Here is a 19,458-nt window from a genome sequence, read left to right on the forward strand (position 1 = left end):
TTAGTTGTGCAACAGAAAACTCAGATTGGACAGAGTCTAGCTAGCTGTCTGGATTTACCCTGCAGAGATCTGAGGAGCAGTTAACCGTCCTCATAAATCTGACTTCTGGCCAAAATGACAGATATCCGGCAGAATTTCCAGCAGCACTTGAACAATCCCAGAAGTGAAACGTTGTCAATATAGACTAGGTTAACATTAGCAGCTGTAGCTACAATGGCTGAACAAAGAAAACACAAATCTACAGACACTCAAGCTACACAGCAAACACTGTGTGGCATATGCAATAAAATGTATGAAAACAGGATTAAATTGTATCAAGTATTAACGGAAAATATCAATACTTAAAGTTGATAAATAGTAACACAAATCTTCAGGTCCATGTTAAAAAAGTCAATGTAAGTTGAAAATTATAAAGTTTACCTTAAGGAAATATTATGGACATACAGTCTGTTATGCTGATCGTGCTTTCAGAAAGCAGCAAAAGGATTTATTAACATTACTACATGTGGTTCAAAAAGCTGTACATAAATCAGAAATGTTACATTCATCAACAGGCAACACTTCAATCACAAGAAATTCTATAGGATCACATTTCCTGTGCTCCCTGAAGTAAAAGGATGTCATTTTGTTGCATGTTGTCAAACCTTAGCCTTAATGTCCCACGATGTTAATCCTTTAAATTTACTTCATGGAGCATGTGAATGAGTGTAAACCTCAGGTTGTCCACAGCAACGACTACCAAATAACTGTCAAGTTGCTGATGTTACTGGAGAGGTCTGTCTTCGACGGGTAGACGACCTTCAGGTTGCCGTCCTGGTCCACTGTGCGGACCTGCTGAACGATCAGTTGGCTGGAGGTCTCACTGCTGGCCGCCGGCTCTTGTGGGCCTTCCCCTTCCCCGTCTAATCCCGCCTCCTCCCGATTCTCCGCCGTGAACTTGTTCAACTCTGCCATTTTCTGTGATGAAACAGGAAATGCACTTCAAATGGGTGATTTGTTGTTGCATTTATGAGATGGACTTAAACAGATTGTGTTAAACTGCAGACACTTTTTTTTTTAAATTGTTTCTGTGTTTTCTTTGATGCATTTCTTTCAAAAATGAGAAACGCCTGAAGTTTTGGTTTGAGGTTTAGACTCAAAATAAACACTAACAAAAAAACAAGGTAAAATACACCCAAAACAGGGCTTGGGAACTGTTTTGTCATAGGATAAAGTGGATGTTGCTTGAAGACTGTTGTCCAATGATAATAGAGTATTGTAAAGAATCATTTTAATAGGGTAAGAAGAGATTTGTTTTTGGCTGTATTCCAATCAGAAAGTAGTTCTTTGTCTCTAAAACAGTATAAAATCAATGCGCACAAACTTTTCTTGGGAAGCTGCCTTGGAAAACTGAACTGATGACTTGGTGACCTTTCCTCTGTAACTCCACTGTAATTAATTACATAAACTATTTGCAATATTCTACTTTAACCATCTCTGTGTACTCTGTGCCTCTGTGTTAGATATTTGAGTAACTATGGGGAGCTAAGAAAGTCTCCATAACAATATCAATGTGAAATTTATGGAGCACAAACCTTTCCAGAAGCTTTCCTCTAGAGCCACAAATCATACATAAAGTTACCTTAAAACTATTGATTAATCCATATTATCTAAAAGTGACAGAGCATCTAACTCATGGTGGTGTTTTTTAGTTTTCACATAAATAGTGATGACAAAGGTCCAGGCTTGGACCCAGACTCATTTAGATAAAGATAACAATGTTAAAAACGTTTCGATGTAGAGTTACATCTTCATCAGAGTCCTAGGAGAGTATGAGCAATGAAGCCCTTAATAAGAATCATCTACAGGTGCGTAAGGGGGGCGTGTTAGCTGCCTGAAGATACACCCATCTCAGCCAAGGTGTTACACTCAGCGCCTCTCTGTTGAAGAAAAAACCTAAGTCACATACAACTCCTAGAATATTTTTTTTGACCGGCTACACTCCAGAAGCAGGAAGAATGAAAAATGTTATTCGCAAGCATTGGCATGTTCTGAAGAGTGACCCGACACTCAAAGACATATGCGCCAATCCGCCTAGGTTTATATTTAGGCGTGCTGGCAATATTCGCAACCGATTGGTCCATTCAGATATGTCTAATCCACCTCTGACCACTTGGCTCCCCAACCCACCCTTGGGTTTCTATAAATGTGGTAACTGTGCGCAATGCTCTAACTCGACCAATACAAAGGAATTTTCACATCCTCGTACTGGCAAGAAATACTCCATTTCTTCATTTATTAATTGTAACAGTACGCATGTAGTGTACCTTCTAAAGTGTCCCTGTGGACTGGCTTATATAGGCCAAACAAAACGTCAACTTAAACTAAGAATATCTGAACATAAGACAGCTATACGTACCCAGAATCTAACATATGCCATGGCGAGGCATTACAAGCAGGCCAATCATGGCTCACTGAGGTTTTGGGGAATCGAGAAAATCATACCCCCAACCAGGGGTGGTGATATCATTAATAAACTTCTATGCAGGGAAGCGTTCTGGATACATACACTCGGCACTTTAGAACCTCTAGGTTTAAATGAAGAATATGTCAGAATATGTTAAAGTATAGTATTTAAGATGAATATATTTGTACTTCCATTGTATGTGTAATTGTGAACATTTTATATTTGTTACCAACATTGTTACTTATTAACATTGTTTTTTAAATCATTTTTGAACTATGTGTGGGCATTTGCCCTTTAATGACTGATTGAGTGTAACACCTTGGCTGAGATGGGTGTATCTTCAGGCAGCTAACACGCCCCCCTTACGCACCTGTAGATGATTCTAATTAAGGGCTTCATTGCTCATTCTCTCCTAGGACTCTGATGAAGATGTAACTCTACATCGAAACGGTAGTCACTGTTTTGCACCTTAAGTAATAAAAGTATCAAGTAAGAAGACACCGGCTATTTTTTGTCACTTTATACCGTTTTTGTCCAGCCTTGGTTGCACTGGATTGTTGTGGTCTGCAGAAGCGCAGAGAACTTCCTCTTTTTTATCTGAATAACAATGTTATAACCAATAGAAACAATGGCCAAAACTATGAAAATCAAATCCCAGTTGTAATTAACTTGACTCATTCGTTCTTGACAGAGAAAAGCGAGAGGAAAAGTGAATCTTACTACAATCCGAGCGTCCATAACATCTTTACAGGTCTGCAGGCTGGCTGCACTCGTCACCTCCACGAACAACTCTTTGGTAGACTTCTTGATCTGTAAAGTACAATCAGCTGATCATGTTATTATTTATATGTATCATGAGAAGACAGAGACAAACTGACAAACAATATGACAATGTGGCATGTCAGATGTGTTATTGGGTTCAGTTTTCTTTGTTGCAGACACGGCACCCCTTCTCTTCTCTGCTTCTCTTCATAGTCGTCAGATTCATCTACCAACCCTTATAGAACTGGCTCAGGTTTGCCTTCACCAGCTCTTAATTATGCTGTTATAGTTTTAGACTGCCGGGGGACTTCCTTTGACACATTGAGCCCCTCTCTCCTCTCTCTTTCCATCTGTGTGCATCCATGTCCCAGAAATGCTTGTTACTAACTTAGCTCTGGGGAGCTTATTCCCCGGAGTCCTTATGTTTTTTTTCGCCTAGCAGTTTTCCTTGGTGGCACCAAAATCACGGCTGCTGCTGTCGCCATGGTCCTGCTCTGCACCCTGCTTTGCACTGCTACACCCTGCTACGCTCTGCAGTGCCCTGCTACGCCCTGCTACGTCCTGCTAGGCCCCACAGTGCCCTGCTACACCCAGTAACACCCTGCAGTGCCCTGCTACGCCATGAACTACTACAACTACTATTTCTAGTCATAGTTCCATTATCTTTATTGTGACTATTATTGCCACTGTTCATCACACCCCCAACCGGCACCGCCAGACACCACCTACCAAGAGCCTGGGTCTGTCCGAGGTTTCCTCACCACTGTCGCACTAAATGCTTGCTCTTGGGGGAATTACTGGAATTGAGACCTAATCTATCTGTAAAGTGTCTTGAGATAACTCTTGTTATGATGTGATACTATAAATAAAGTTGAATTCAATTCAATTTCCACCATATGCCAGTATTAAATATGAAATTCTCTCTTATGGGAGGACACAATTATGATAACCAGGAAGAAAACAGACACACACCTTGGTTTTCTCCCTGTTGGTAATAGGTGGGAATGAGATCACATTTCCTCTGCATCCATTAGGCAGGGATACATTTCTTTTCTCTGCAGACGCTGCAGGTATCTGTAAAAAAACAAAAAAAAGTTAAGAGACAACATTATAAAAGGGCTTAAGCAAATGTAATAAATGCCAACGGGGTGATATTCTTTTGATAATAAACTTGAAACATGATAAGATTCAACTCTGTCGGGGCTGTCAGCTGTCACGCACAGTGAAGAAGATTTGGTGTGTGACACTGAGCTTGTCAAGTTGTTGCTTTGTCTTCTAAAGTCCTCGACTGGTCTAGGACTTTACTTAAAGCACATTGTGATGCATTAGACACAGATAAAAAAACAAAAAAACATGAGTGGTTTAGATGATGTTATAAGTCAGTCATGTCTATCAAAACCAAGATCAACAGATCAATAATTGATTGATTAACTTTAATTAATTGACTTTAAAACCTATTTTTTCTGCATTTTCCTTTTATCACGTATGCCTACCGATTACAACTACCTGCAGAAATGTGGGCTTAATAAGTATGTGATGCCTTATAATGTGTTAACAAGGCATTGGTTGAAACAAAATCAGACTAAAGCTGTGGTCCAACCAACATACTTACACTGCCCTCATGTGTTCAAACCATAGACTGTAATAATAGCATCCCAAGTTATACAGATGTCATATACAACACTTTAATGGAAAGTGTTTTGGTATACAAGTTGTCTTTAATTTTGAAAATCAGTTTGTCTCAAACAACACAAACTTTCCTCCCTTGACCCCAGCCTACAGTTATCTAATGAGGATCTAAGTTGCACTGACTTGTGGAGGCCAGTGACATTCTGCCTCTTCTTCCGCTTCCTCAGCTCCTCCGCCTCCAGCTGAAGGTGTCTTATCAGCTTATCAGGTATCAGCTTCCGACCCAGCGACACAACCTAACAAACACATGTTCTCATAAGAGCTTCATGGTGAAAAATACGAATAGACCACGTAACAACTGAACTGAAAATGACAAGAACTCACACAAGACTTATGTGAATGCCAATACAACTCTGATCATTTTAACTATGATTGGTTTATTGCATATGACATATTTTTGGTGTCTGGCTGGCATTAGAATTGACATACCTTCAGCTGGGTAGGTGGTTTGACATCATACATCAGGGGAGCTTTGAGAAGCTGCACATCATGAGTTGCAATGGTTGCGATGGTCCTTTTACCACACAAGTCGTCATGAAGCTTTGTCTAGAAAAACCACAGGTGAGTAGTTTTTGTTACAACACTGCACACTTATTTTATTAGTCATGCACCACTAAACTGGTAGGCCTACAATGTATACCACCTTGGGAGGGGACCTTACCTGAGCCACCAGGAACCGTTTGAGTGCGTTCCCAGAGTTCAGGTTCAGGCCTCTGACCACGCAGCACACCAAGTATGGTCGAACATCTTTCACCTCAGCACTCACTGTGACAGTGAGAGCTGTAGGAGTGTCCGAGACATGGAGAACCCTCACCACCATCTTGTTCAGTTCCTCCACCTCGTCCTGTCCGTCTGCCACCTTCTCCTTCTTTTTCCTCTGCTGCTTTTTACACTTGTCTGCCTTGCGACCCCCGTCTACATCACCTCCGTCCTCTCCCTGTCTTCCTTTTCCTTTTCCTCTGAGGTAGTCGAGGATGGACTTGGTCTGGCAGCCGTTGACCATCTTTTCCAGACGTTTGTCGTTCAACTTGTTGCCTTTGAAGTGAATCTCCTTCAGCTTGGAGCAGTCACTCAGGTCAGAGGGGATCTCAGTCAGCTTGTTGTTAGAGAAGTCCAGCACCTGGGAACACAGACATTTTTATTGTTAGGTAAGAAAACATACACACATACACACACACACACACACACACACACACACACACTAGTATACTTATTTTTTGCTGGCACAGATACATATTGTAATTGCAAGTCTCTCTTGTGTTGAGGTTACCCACGAAACTCTGTTTAGATATGTGACATTACATAGTGGCTGGTTAGCTCAGTTGGTAGAGCCGGCGCACATATATAGAGAATTATTTCTTGATGCAGAAGGTCCAGGGTTTGAGTACGACCTGAAATGGTTTTCCTGAATGTCTTCCCCCCCTCTCTCCCATTTCATGTCTGAGCTGTCCTATCAATAAAGGTGGAAATATATATATATATATATATATATATATATATATATATGAGATTTCCGTGCTGCATTGCATATTAGCAAATGTGAAACCTCGTTAGCTAGAATTTCAGATAGGCCTATGCACCATACATAGTAACAGCTTACACATTTGGAGTAGACTACATTTGATCCACCCAGTAGGAATTGATAAGAGCCAGTTCTTGGACAATAGATCTGGGATTGAAGTGCGGCCCACCTTTAGAGCAGCTAGCTTGTGAACATCTCCACTCAGCTGTTTAATTGAGTTGTCAGAGGCGACCAGTGTGCTGAGGAGACCTTTTATATATGTCAATGGAGGAGACCCATTCCCTCGGAGTAGAAATCAGCAGGGAAACCTGGCCTTGTCCAAAGGCACTTTGGATTACAATTTATTTTGTATTTTTTGGTATTTGTGTAGCAACTATAAAACTTTTAAATAGTAGCCTATGTGTAACTCTATAGTAAAACGTACTCTTCCAACACAGTTATGTATTACATGAATAAAATGTGTATACATTTTAACGTTAAGAAATTGTAGATCTTAATAATTCAATTTAGAAATTATGACAGCTATGTAATATATTTTTACTTTACCACAAAGTTCATTTTTTCAGTGCACCTCATAATATTTCCGTAATGTGAGTCGGCATATTGTGAAACCAATTGATTTGTAGGCCTATATTAGGCAAAGGCAGTGCTTGATCCAGCATAACAGTCTGCAGGTGTGTCTCGTCAAGCCAGCATCTGTCTTACTTCACCTCAGACCGGATCTTCTAAAGCCATGCTCTGCTTCAGACTCAGCACCACACTGTGTAAGTAGCCCACAACTGAAAACTACAACATTAATGATGTGGGTTCATGTAAAATTAGGAATTAAGTTTGATTTATGTTGTCTTGGGGAAGAAGCTAAAGCTTTAATAATATATGCTAGGCCTATGTGATTGGAGTTTAAGGGTGCTGGGTTGAGTGTCAGGCCAAGCACGGGCTTCTCATGAACGGGTCCTTATGGTACGAAAATGTATTCACACCAAAACATATGATATCCTACGAAATTAGGAGACCGCCGGCTGGTCTCGTGACACCGGTTGGCTACGAGCTCCATGACGCCGAGCGGCAGTTGCTCGTTGTTTTATCAGCTACAGAGCTTCGTGACGCCGGCTACAGACCTCCGTAGTATCAGGGGTAGTTGGTGGTTTTAGTTACCCGAAAATAGGTGACTTTGAGTCGGCTACGAAGCACCGCGAGCCGCTTCAGACTCAGCACAACACTATGTAAGTTTGATTTATGCTTTCTTGCTGAAGCAGCTAGCTTGAAATTCGTGTGTGTTAAGACTGCATGGTTTTCAACCCTAACCCATGTCAGTAGCCCACATCCTTGTCTAGTTGCAAAATACCAATAGGCTACATCCCTGGAAAAAAAAGGCCAATTTGCACTTATGTGTTTAGCCAATATCTTAGGTTATTTGCAGTGGAAATTTCCTTCCCATAATTATCCGCTATTTGTGACAAACGTAAATCTGGGTGAGAGACACGTACTGAGTTCAGCCTCAGGGTAAATTCAATTTTTTTTTTTTTTTTTGTTTTTAAATAGACATGACATGATTGGACGATGACCTCGACCAACCATCTAGCATGGGACAGGGGTTTAGGATAAAGCACAATTTTTATATTTAAAAAAAACAAAAACTTGACTTTGTAACTTGTTTTATGTTGACTTTTTGTTTTCTTTGAAAAATGTACTTGGCAATAAAGCCCTTTTCTGATTCTGATGTTTCTTTTCCGATTCTGATGTTTCTTTTCCAGTGCTGGCAGCAACATGTTCGCTCATGACAGCAGGTAAATTATCTGAGTGAATGTAATAATGATGCTTGCATTTATTTTCTGCATAAAGTACGTGTCTTGAACACACTTTAACTTATTCTTTCATATCTGTTATTTTCTCTACACAGAGAGAGCTATCACCTGTGGCAGCGAAGGGAATGTCCAGCGCCTGAGCTGTGGTATGACTGAACTCAAGTCTGTGTCCACTGTGTGGTACATTTAAGCAATATTACACTGAAGTGCCAAATATGACGTTAAATCAGAGACTGTCAGAACCGAGACGCCCCCAACTCCATGGATGTATTACGTTTCCTGTATCTGTGTCGCGTGGGCACCGCCACTGCCACGCCTCTTTAGGAGACTAGCGGCAGGTCTGAGTGTATTGATTCCAATGGGAGAAGTGAATGATTACATATTATGAGCAATCCTTTCGCCCCATAGTGACCGAATAAATATTGGACCCATTTCTCACAAGCCACATATCTCAAAACATTTTACACTAAAATGGCATTTTTCAGACTACAGATCAGGAGAAAATTAACTTCGTTTGAGACCCGTTTCTAAACTGTACTAAAATGACTAAACTATCGCGAGATCTGGCAACGCAGAGCAGCCAACTTTCGTAAATGCCGTAACAAAACTAATCTCTGTGATGCTAAATGTCTTAGCTTTGTACGTATCTAACGTTAGCAAAAGAACATTAATAAATCATTCAAATAACTTTTAATCCATCCACACGATGTTCACTATACATTTAAATGAGGCCACGCCCCTTTAGGAGACTGGAAGTGTGTACCGTTTCATACCATTGGCGCTGCTTTCTCTTAATACATCCATGCTTGAAATACGATCTTTAGTAAATAGGATATTTGGCTAAATTAAACCCTCAGTGTAATATTGCGATGTTGCAACAATGGTTACAACAATACAAGTTATGATCAAACTGTATTCATATTGTGGGGCAATTCGCTGTCAAAATAAAAAAGCAACTGACGATTTCTAGTCCCTCCCCATTTTAGTCTAGCCTCGTGAGACCGTCCTGATCTCGCGAGCTCCAGTTTTCCTCTTGCAGATGCTAGTCAACTGAAGCTAACGTTAGCTTTGTAGAGATCGTGGGATTTCCTAAACTAATTACCCCAAACTGCTGCTAACAAATAAGCAGTTTAATCTGATGAATCACTATATATATATATATATATATATATATATATATATATATATATATATATATATATATATATATATATATATATATATATATATATATATAAAAAAAATGAATGTCCTGTCCTTAATTTCTCCCTTGCTGTGTAACAGATGACGGAGTGATCAGTGTGCAGACAGCACTGTATGAACGTGGAAACGCTGTAATCTGCGTTAAGATAAGACCTGGGGCAATGCCCTCAAGACCGTGCTCTCAAGTGGGAACAGTGGACGTCCTCAAGAAAAGGCACGCATTACATGTACAATCATAGAATATACTTTTTAAAATATTACATGTATTCTAAATGGGACACTGTCTCATTAGGTCAATTATTCAATGTCACTGAGCTTTCTAAATGCATGCATCATTCAAATGTAGTACTTTGATGAGCTAGCCTGTAACAGGAAAGCATGCACATCACCAAATGCAGCAGATCTCCCCTTAGTCACTACGTAATGCTGCTGTATGCAGCAGAGATGAAGTGAAGATATTATTTGCCTACAGGTAGAAATAAAGACCATATGGTTATTTAAATTAACTGAAGATGATCTTCATCTCAACTCTCCTTTCATTCTATGTTTACACTTCATGAAGAGGTTAAGATTAAACATTGAGAATATGTCTCCAGGGACACAGTATTTTCTAAAGGTCATCAAACACTATCATGCAGGTGAATGAACAATGACATGATACTGCATATTAAAATGAGTGGTACCTCACGCAGTATACGTTTCACACTATTGCACTTAAATAGTAGTTGCTACAGTATTTACACTTTTAGTAGTTTTAGTGAGCTTTGTGCTAAAACATGCTTGTAATGTGTTCCTACAGGTGTAATGGCAAGAGGGAGTGTGAACTAAACATCAACATTTTTCATACCTCTGATCGCTGCTATGGCATCACCACATACCTGGACACCACCTACACCTGCGTCCATTCAAGTGAGTCACATCATGTCTGCGTGGAACTAAAGCATAAAGAAAAGAAGCTGCAGGTTTCATAGAGTAATGTGATTCCCTCATGTTACTTTGACAGTTCACCTTGTTGCCTGTGAAGGCTCTTTTGCGCAACTCCAGTGTGGTAATGTTTCCCTTTTTTTTTTTTTTTTTTCATCAATGTGAAACATAATTACATTTTCAATGCAACAGACCTCTAAATCTTCACTACATTGCGGTCTTCTCCACCTTGCCTATTGTACCAATTCCTTGTTTGACAGATCGAGGACGGGTTATGTCTGTGAATGGTGCCGACTACGGACGTAGTGACCAGACCACCTGCATTTACCAACGGCCTCCCAATGAAATTCAAAATATCGACTGCTCAAGCCCCACAACCCAAGTTGCTGACAGGTACAGCTGCACAACCTTTACTGAATATATTGACAAAAATTAAGACTTCAAGAAACTATTTCCTATTGGCACAGAAGTCCAAATTAATTTGAATTTGTGCAAGGTCAGTTAGGGAAATTGACAAAGGGATCAAAGAAGGGAGGCATTTCACATGCAAGACATTCAAGGCCTATAAAATACATCTGGTGTTTTGTATGAGGCATGCTAGTCTATCTTTGATGTTCCACTTCTGGGATTGCTCCGGTGCCGCAGGAAATTCCACCGATGAATGTATTTTCGCAGATGTCCATGTCCTTCCGCTTTCTTTGTGTTGGAATTTTAAACTCCGGTGGATTTGAGGACTTTGGTTAACTGCTCCTCAGATCTCTGCAGGGTAAATTGATCCATCTATCAAGTTTTCTCTCGCACAACTATTTTACAGCAACTCCGTGCTGAGTTTTGCGCCACCCGAGATGATTGTGATTGGTTTAAAGAAATGCCAATAAACCAGAGCACGTTTTCTCCCATCCCAGAATGCTATGTGGACTAGCCAGACCTTCCTCTGCTCCGCGGCGTGTGGATGGTCTGGCAAAGCGAGACTAGGGACATGCAGACGGGTGAAGCATTGTAGACGTTCAGTGTGTTGTACTACAGCAAGAAGGAACTGCAATCTGCCAAAATGACAGCTATGACAGTCTGTAGCCATGTGTGCATTAGGGGTTTTCTTAACTTTTATTTCTTAAAGAAAATCAACCCCTTTTTTATAATGCAGATCAGATTTCATATGCTCCATATTATTCAAAGCCTGTTTTCACTCACGTTACTTTGCATTCACAGCTGTAATGGGCAAAACAGCTGTACCATCGCAGCAAGCAACTCTGTGTTTGGAGACCCCTGTGTCGGCACTTACAAGTACCTGAAGGTGGATTACACATGTAACTGTAAGTATCTTAAAGGTCCATTTGGCTGTTCACTCTGGGACAGCCTAAAAAAACAGTGACAGTTGCTTGTATTGCCTGAATGTAATATTTCCTGTTCTTTTGCAGAGCCTGGGACCACTCCGCTTCCATAGTTTATCTATGCAAGCACACTGAAGTTTCAGTCAGATCACAATAAACATGCATTCAATTAAGTATTTGTCAGTTTGTTCATTGGCTAGAGAAATGTAAAACATAACCACAGAATCTTGTTCCAGATACATAACTATACTAAAACAAATGGAGTAGCTCGACCCATAACAGTAGTAGTAGGTTACATTAGTCTCATTGCCAGACCTATCTACACAGTGCTGCAGAGGAGCGTCTGGCGAGTCCACACAGCATTCTGGGATAGGAGAAAAACGTGCTGGTTTATTGGCATTTCTTTAAACCAATCGTCATGGCGGACAGCGCCTCTGCAAAATAGCCTCGGGAAGGAACTTTTTTTGTAGAACGTGTACAGTGAAAGGTTTTAGTTGTGCAACAGAAAACTGGTCTAGCTAGCTGTTTGGATTTACCCTGCAGAGATCTGAGGAGCAGTTAACCATAGTCCTCATAAATCTGACATCTGGCCAAAATGAGATATCCGGCAGAATTTCTAGCAGCACTTGAGCAATCCCAGAAGTGAAACGTCCTCTATAGACTAGGTTAACATTAGCAGCTGTAGCTACTTTGGCTGACCAAAGAACCCAAACCTACAGTCAAGCTAAACTGCAAACACTGGCATATGCAATAAAATGCATGAAAACAGGATTACATTTTAAGTCTAACTCAGACATTATTTGCTGCTTAAAAGGGGAAAAATTCAATATTTAAGTTGATAATCATCACAAATCTTCAGGTACAAGTAGTCAATGTAAGTTTAACAATAAATGTTACCTGAAGGAAACTTGTCTAGTTTGTAAACACTAAAATTATATTTGGACAGTTATGCTGATCGTGCTTTCCGAAAGCAGCAAAAGGATTTATTAACATTACTACATGTGGTTCAAAAAGCTGTACATAAATCAGAAATGTTACATTCGTCAACAGGCAACACTTCAATCACATGAAATTCTAAAGGATCACATTTCCTGTGCTCCCTGAAGTAAAAGGATATTTTGTTGCATGTTGTCAAACCTTAGCCTTAATGTCCCACAATGTTAATCTGTTACAATGACTTCATGGAGCGTGTGAATGAGTGTAAACCTCAGGTTGTCCACAGCAACGACTACCAAATAACTCAAGTTGCGGATGTCATTGGAGAGGTCGGTCTTCGACGAGTAGACAACCTTCAGGTTGTCTATGGCAATCCATTTTAACGTTTAACTGGATATTGATTGCAGATATCCATAATTCAACTCTTCCTAGTCAAACAATTCAGATATCCACAATGACATCCATCTACAATTTTCATTAGATATCTAGAATTATTACTAGGAAGAGAACTCCCATTTCAGATATAATACAATTGTTACTAGTCAAAACTCAAATTTCAGATATCCAAAACAAACATTCCAGATATCTATATTGTAATTTTGACTATCCAAAATGCTCTAACTAGTAAAAATGTAATTACGGATATCAACAACTCGTATTGTGGCTAGTACAACTGCAATTTAAGATATTTACTATTAGAATTATGACTAGAAACAATACAATTACAAATATATTCTCTGCTAACAGGATACCATTTTAACATAAGGGTTCATTGACTATCCACATTTTAGATACCCATAATAGCATTTCTACTCGTTAAAGTTGTATTCTCACTAGATGGAGATCCAAAATAAGAATTTTATTGGTCAAAACTAAACTTAAGATATCTAAATATCATTTAAAATTGTATGTGGCAGTGGCCGGGTTGACTCAGTGGGTAGAGCAAGCGCACGTATACTGAGAGCTTTATACCTCGACGCAGAGGTCTAGGGTTCAAATCCGACCTGTGACAATTTCCTGTATGTCTTCCCCCTCTCCCCTTTGTCACCTAGCTGTCCTGTCAAAAAATTAAAGGCAGAAAAGCTCAAATCTTAAAATAAAATTATGTGGCCGTTTTAACATTTAATAGCTAGACTGAATATTTATTGCAGATATCTGTAATTCAACTCTTCCTAATTAAAAAGAACAATGACATTTTTCCTATTTACAGTTGTCATTTCAGATATCCACAACGTCATTCTTACTAGTACAAATAACGTCACGTTTCCCATTCATGTGTATGGGCCTTCCAATTTCAGATATCCACGTCATTCTTCCTATCCAGAAGAACATTCCAGATATATGCAATAGAATTATTACCAAGCAGAACTCCCATTTTAGATATCTACAATACAATTGTTACTGGTCAAAACGTAAGTGAGCTATTTTGGCATTCATTATCTTTTTCCTTAACGTCCATTACTATTTCACATATAAAATTACATTCTGGATGGGAAGCATTACTATTATAGATATCCACAATTGTATTTTCCTAGTAAAATTGCAGTTTGTATCTGTAATGACATTTTTACTAGTCAATGTATTTTGATAGTCAAAATTACAATATAGATATCTGGAATGTTTGTTTCATTTTGGATATCTGAAATTAGAGTTTTGACTAGTAACAATTGTATTGTAGATAGTTGAAATGGGAGTTCTTCCTAGTAATAATTCTTTTGCAGATATCTGGAATGTTCATTCTGGATAGGAAGAAAGACGTGGGTTTGGAATTGAAAGCCCCATACACATGAATGGGAAACGTGACGTCATTTGTGCTAGTAAGAATGACGTTGTGGATATCTGAAATGACACTCGTCACCTCCAAGAACAACTCTTTGGTAGACGTCTTGATCTGTTAAGTACAATCAGTTGATCATTTCTATGTATCATGAGAAGACAGAGACAAACTGAGGGACAATAGGACAATGTGGCATGTCAGATGTGTTATTGGGTTCAGCTTTCTTTGTTGACATCATTTCCACCGTATGCCAGTATTAAATATGAAATTCTCTCTTATGGGAAGACACAATTATAATAACCAGGAAGAAAACAGACATAGGTGGGAATGAGATCACGTCCCTCTGCATCCATTAGGCAGGGATACATTTCTTTTCCCTGCAGACGCCACAGGTATCTGTAAAAAAAAACAAAAGTTTAAAGACAACATTATAAAAGGGCTTAAGCAAATTTAATAAATGCAAAGGGGGTGATAGTCTTTCGATGATAAATTGGAAAAATGATAAGATTCAACTCTGTCGGGGCTGTCAGCTGTCACGCACAGTGAAGATTTGTCAAGTTGTTGCTTGATCCTCCTGACTGGTCTATATTAAACTTGCAGAAAGTCATTTAGGAATTTATAAGTCAGTCATGTCTATCATAATCAAGATCAACAGATCAATAATATCTTTAAATCCTATTTTTTCAGCATTTTCCTTTCATCACGTAGGCCTAAATGTGGGCTTAATAAGTATGTGATGCCTTATAATGTGTTAACAAGGCATTGGTTGAAACAAAATCAGACTAAAGCTGTGGTCCAACCAATATTCTTACACTGCCCTCATGTGTTCAAATCATAGACTGTAACAATAGCATACCAAGTTACACAGATGTCTTGTACAACACTTTAATAGAAAAGTGTTTTGTTATACAAGTTGTCTTTAATTTTAAAAATCAGTTTATGTTTCAAACACAAAGGTTTTAACCTAAACTTTCCTCCCTGGACTCCAGCCTGCAGTTATCTAATGAGGATCTTTCAAAACCCTTTCCTCAACAGAGAACAGAGAGTCATAAGTTGCACTGACTTGTGGAGACCAGTGACATTCTGCCTCTTCTTCTGCTTCCTCAGCTCCCCAATTCCAATGAAGTTGGGACATTGTGTAAAACTTAAACAAAAACAGAATACAATGATTTGCAAATCCTTTTCAACCTATATTCAATCAAGACAAGATATGTAATGTTCAAACTGATCAACTTTATAGTTTTTTTTTGCAAATTTTCACTCATTTTGAATTTGATGCCTGCAACACTTTCCAAAAAGCTGTGACAGGGGCAACAAAAGACTGGGAAAGTTGAGGAATGCTCAAAAAGCACCTGTTTGGAACATTCCACAGGTGAACAGGTTAATTGGAAACAGGTGAGTGTCATGATTGGGTATAAAAGGAGCATCCCCAAAAGGCTCAGTTGTTCACAAGCAAGGATGGGGAGAGGTTTGCTACTTTATCAACAACTGCGTAAGCAAATATTCCAATTGTTTAGGAAGAACGTTTAGGCTGCAAGTGACAACTAGAACACTAATTATGTGGGTTCATGTAAAATTAGGAATTAAGTTTGATTGCTGAAGAAGCTAAAGCTTATAGGCTATGTGATTGGAGTTTCAGGGTGCTGGTTAGAGTGTCAGGGTAAGACAGTACATCATTGTCTATTTGCCATAATACCAATAGGCTACAAAGAGGCCAATTCACACACGTAACTTCTGTGTTTGGCGCAATATGGTAGGTTATTTGCGGTGGAAATGTTCTCATTGACTTCAGTTATTTGTAACAAATGTAAGTCAGGTGAGAGACACGTTTACTGAACTCAGCCTTTTCCCTCTAAGGGTAAATTTTTTTCTTTTTTTTTTTTTTTACCCAACCATCTAGCATGGGATAGAGGTTTAGGATAATGCACAATAAATTAAAAATAATTTAACTTTTGCTTATGTTTGGCTGGCACAGTTTGACAGTGATGTTTCTTTTCCAGTGCTGGCAGCAACATGTTCACTCATGACAGCAGGTAAATTATCTGAGTGAATGTAATAATGATGCTTGCATTTATTTTCTGCATACAGTATGTGGCTTGAACACACTTTAACCTCTTTCATATCTGTTATTTTAGTAGTCTCCCTAGAGAAAATTGTCTCTGAGAGCACAATCACCTGTGGCAGCAAAGGGAATGTCCAGCGCCTGAGCTGCGGTATGACTGAACTCTCAAGTCTTTGTGTCCACTGAGTGGTACTTGAGGTTTGAAGGCCTTAATAAAGTGATTCAACCAGTATTTAGGCATTAAACATTTTGGGCTTTAGTAACCAGAAAATGTACGGTGGCTGAGAGACCCCCATCTCTCAACAGCCACAAACTAATTCCATCATCAATTGTGTAAAAAAAAAAAAAGTATCAGCTAAGCATCTGATTCTGATCTGTCTTGCTTGTTAATTTCTTCCTTGCTGTGTAACAGATGACGGAGTGATCAGTGTGCAGACAGCACTGTATGGACGTGCAGACGCTGTGACCTGCAGTGAGGGAAGACCTCCGGCACAGCTCACCAATACACAGTGCTCTCAAGTGGGTACAGTGGATGTCGTCAAGAAAAGGTACACATGTACAACCACAGAATAATATACTCTTTATTTTTTTATTTGTATTACATGTATTCTAAATGTGAGTCATTAGGTCTATGATTCAATGCCACTGAGCTTTTAAAAATGAATGCATCATTCAAATGTATTACTTTGATGAGCTAGCCTATAACAGGAAAGCATGCACCTTACCAACTGCAGCAGATCTCCAATTTGTCACTTCGTAATGCTGCTGTATGCAGCAGAGATGAAGTGAAGATCTAATTTGCAAACGGGTAGAAGAAATGAAGACATTAAATCATGATCTTCATATCAACTAATCTGCTTTCATTCTGTTTACTCTTCATGAAGAGGTTAACGTAGAATCAAACATTGAGAATATGTCTCCAGAGACACATTATTTTCTAAAGGTCATCAAACACTACATTGTGCAGGTGAATGAACAATGACATGATACTGCATATTGAGTGGTACCTAACGCGGTCTACGTTTCACAATACATATTGCACTGAAATAGTAGTTGCTACAGTAGTGACACTATTTTGGTTTAAGTGAGCTTTTGCTTTGTGCTAAAACATGCTTGTAATGTGTTTCCTACAGGTGTGATGGCAAGAGGGAGTGTGAACTAAACATCAACATTTTTTATACCTCTGATCCCTGCAAGCGCACCTACAAATACCTGGAAACCACCTACACCTGCCTCCCAGCAAGTGAGTCACATTGTCACATGTCTGCATAAAGAAAAGAAGCTGCAGGTTTTATAGAGTAATGTGATTCCTTCATGTTACTTTGACAGTTCACCTTGATGCCTGTGAAGGCTCTTTGGCGCAACTCCAGTGTGGTAATATTTATTTTTTCATTTATGGTGGATTGATGTGATTAAAAAAAAAATACATTTTCAATGCATTAAACCTCTAAATCTCCACTACATTGTCTTCTCCACCTTGCCAATTGTACCAATTGTTCTTCCTTTTGTTTGACAGATCAAGGACAGGTTATATTTGTGTATGGTGCTGACTATGGACGTAGTGACCAGACCACCTGCATTTACCAACGGCCTCTCAATCAAATTCAAAATATCTCCTGCTCAAACCCCACAGGCAAAGTTGCTGACAGGTACAGCTGTATAACCTTTGTTTAATGTATAGAGAAAGATCAAGACTTCAAGAAACTATTTCCTATTTGCACAGATGGATAAGTCCAAATGATTTGAAATTCTTACAAGGGTCCCTCAGTCAGAAAGTAAAATTGACAAAGGACGGGCTCATAGAAGGGAGGCATTTCACATGCACAAATCATTCAAGGCCTAAAATGCATCTGGTGTTTGCAAGTATGGAGCATGCTTACTGGTGAAGTATTGTAAAAGTTCAGTGTGTTGTGTACTGCAGCAAGAAGGAACTGCAATCTGCAAAAATGATGACTGCTATGACAGTAGTAATGCGTGCATGGCGATTTTCTTGTCTGATAGACAGGCTGAGATTTTATAACAAAATCACCACCTTTTAATAACGCGGCTCAGATTTCATATGCTCTATTGTATTCAAAGCCTGTTTTCACTCATGTGACTTTTTGCATCCACAGCTGTAATGGAAAAAACAGCTGTACCATCGCAGTGAGCAACTCTGTGTTTGGAAACCCCTGCATTGGCACCTACAAGTACCTGAAGGTGGTTTACACATGTAACTGTAGCCGTAAGTATCTTAAAATAACTCGCAGCGACGCCAATGCAATGGCTTATCAGTTGCTTAATTGTCTAAATTTTAATATTTCCTGTTCTTTTACAGATCCTGGGACCACTCCTGTGACTACTCAACTTCCATAGTTTATCTATGTAAGCATACTGAAGTTTCAGTCGTATCACAATAAACATGCATTCAATTAAATACATTTCTCAGTTTGTTCATTGGCTAGAGAAATGTAAAACATAACTGCAGAATCCCAGATACACAACTATACTAAAAACAATAGAGTAGTTTGACCCATAAAGGTTATCAGGAAGCTGACCTTTTTTGAGAACGAAAAAATCCCTTGCTGCACAGGATGCAGTTTGTTTCAATGTCGTTTGGTTAGGTAACATTAGTCTCATTGCCAGACCTATCTACACAGCGCTGCAGAGGAGTGTCTGGTGAGTCCACACAGCATTCTGGGATAGGAGAAAAACATGCTCTGGTTTATTGGCATCTCTTTAAACCAATCACAATCGTCTGGGCGGACAGTGCCTCTGCAAAATAGCCTCGGGAAGGAACTTTTTTGTAGAACGTGTACAGTGAAAGGTTTTAGTCATGCAACAGGAAACTGGTCTAGCTAGTTGTTTGGATGGAGGAGCAGTTAACCATAGTCGTCATAAATCTGACATCCGGCCAAAATGAGGGACATCCTGCAGGATTTCCAGCAGCACTTGAACAATCCCAGAAGTGAAACATCGTAGATATGGACTAGGTTAAAGGAGAATTCCGTCTAATGTTTAC

At 39.3% G+C, this 19,458-nt stretch overlaps 1 protein-coding gene and 1 pseudogene across 1 annotated transcript; one reads left to right on the forward strand and one right to left on the reverse strand.

The window, feature by feature from the left end:
- Nucleotides 1-453: 453 nt before the first annotated feature.
- On the reverse strand, nucleotides 454-7,081 carry LOC116040913 (leucine-rich repeat-containing protein 47-like). Its single transcript, XM_031286650.1, is given in 9 exon segments — nucleotides 454-957; nucleotides 3,167-3,256; nucleotides 4,181-4,230; nucleotides 4,233-4,282; nucleotides 5,021-5,133; nucleotides 5,327-5,443; nucleotides 5,559-6,017; nucleotides 6,589-6,668; nucleotides 7,048-7,081. Coding segments are annotated over 9 exon segments (1,215 nt in total). The 3' UTR covers nucleotides 454-735.
- On the forward strand, nucleotides 7,050-18,873 carry LOC116040912 (annotated as a pseudogene).
- Nucleotides 18,874-19,458: the final 585 nt, after the last annotated feature.

Source organism: Sander lucioperca, chromosome 12 (genome assembly GCF_008315115.2).
Source record: "Sander lucioperca isolate FBNREF2018 chromosome 12, SLUC_FBN_1.2, whole genome shotgun sequence".
In the NCBI taxonomy this organism is placed as follows: domain Eukaryota; kingdom Metazoa; phylum Chordata; class Actinopteri; order Perciformes; family Percidae; genus Sander; species Sander lucioperca.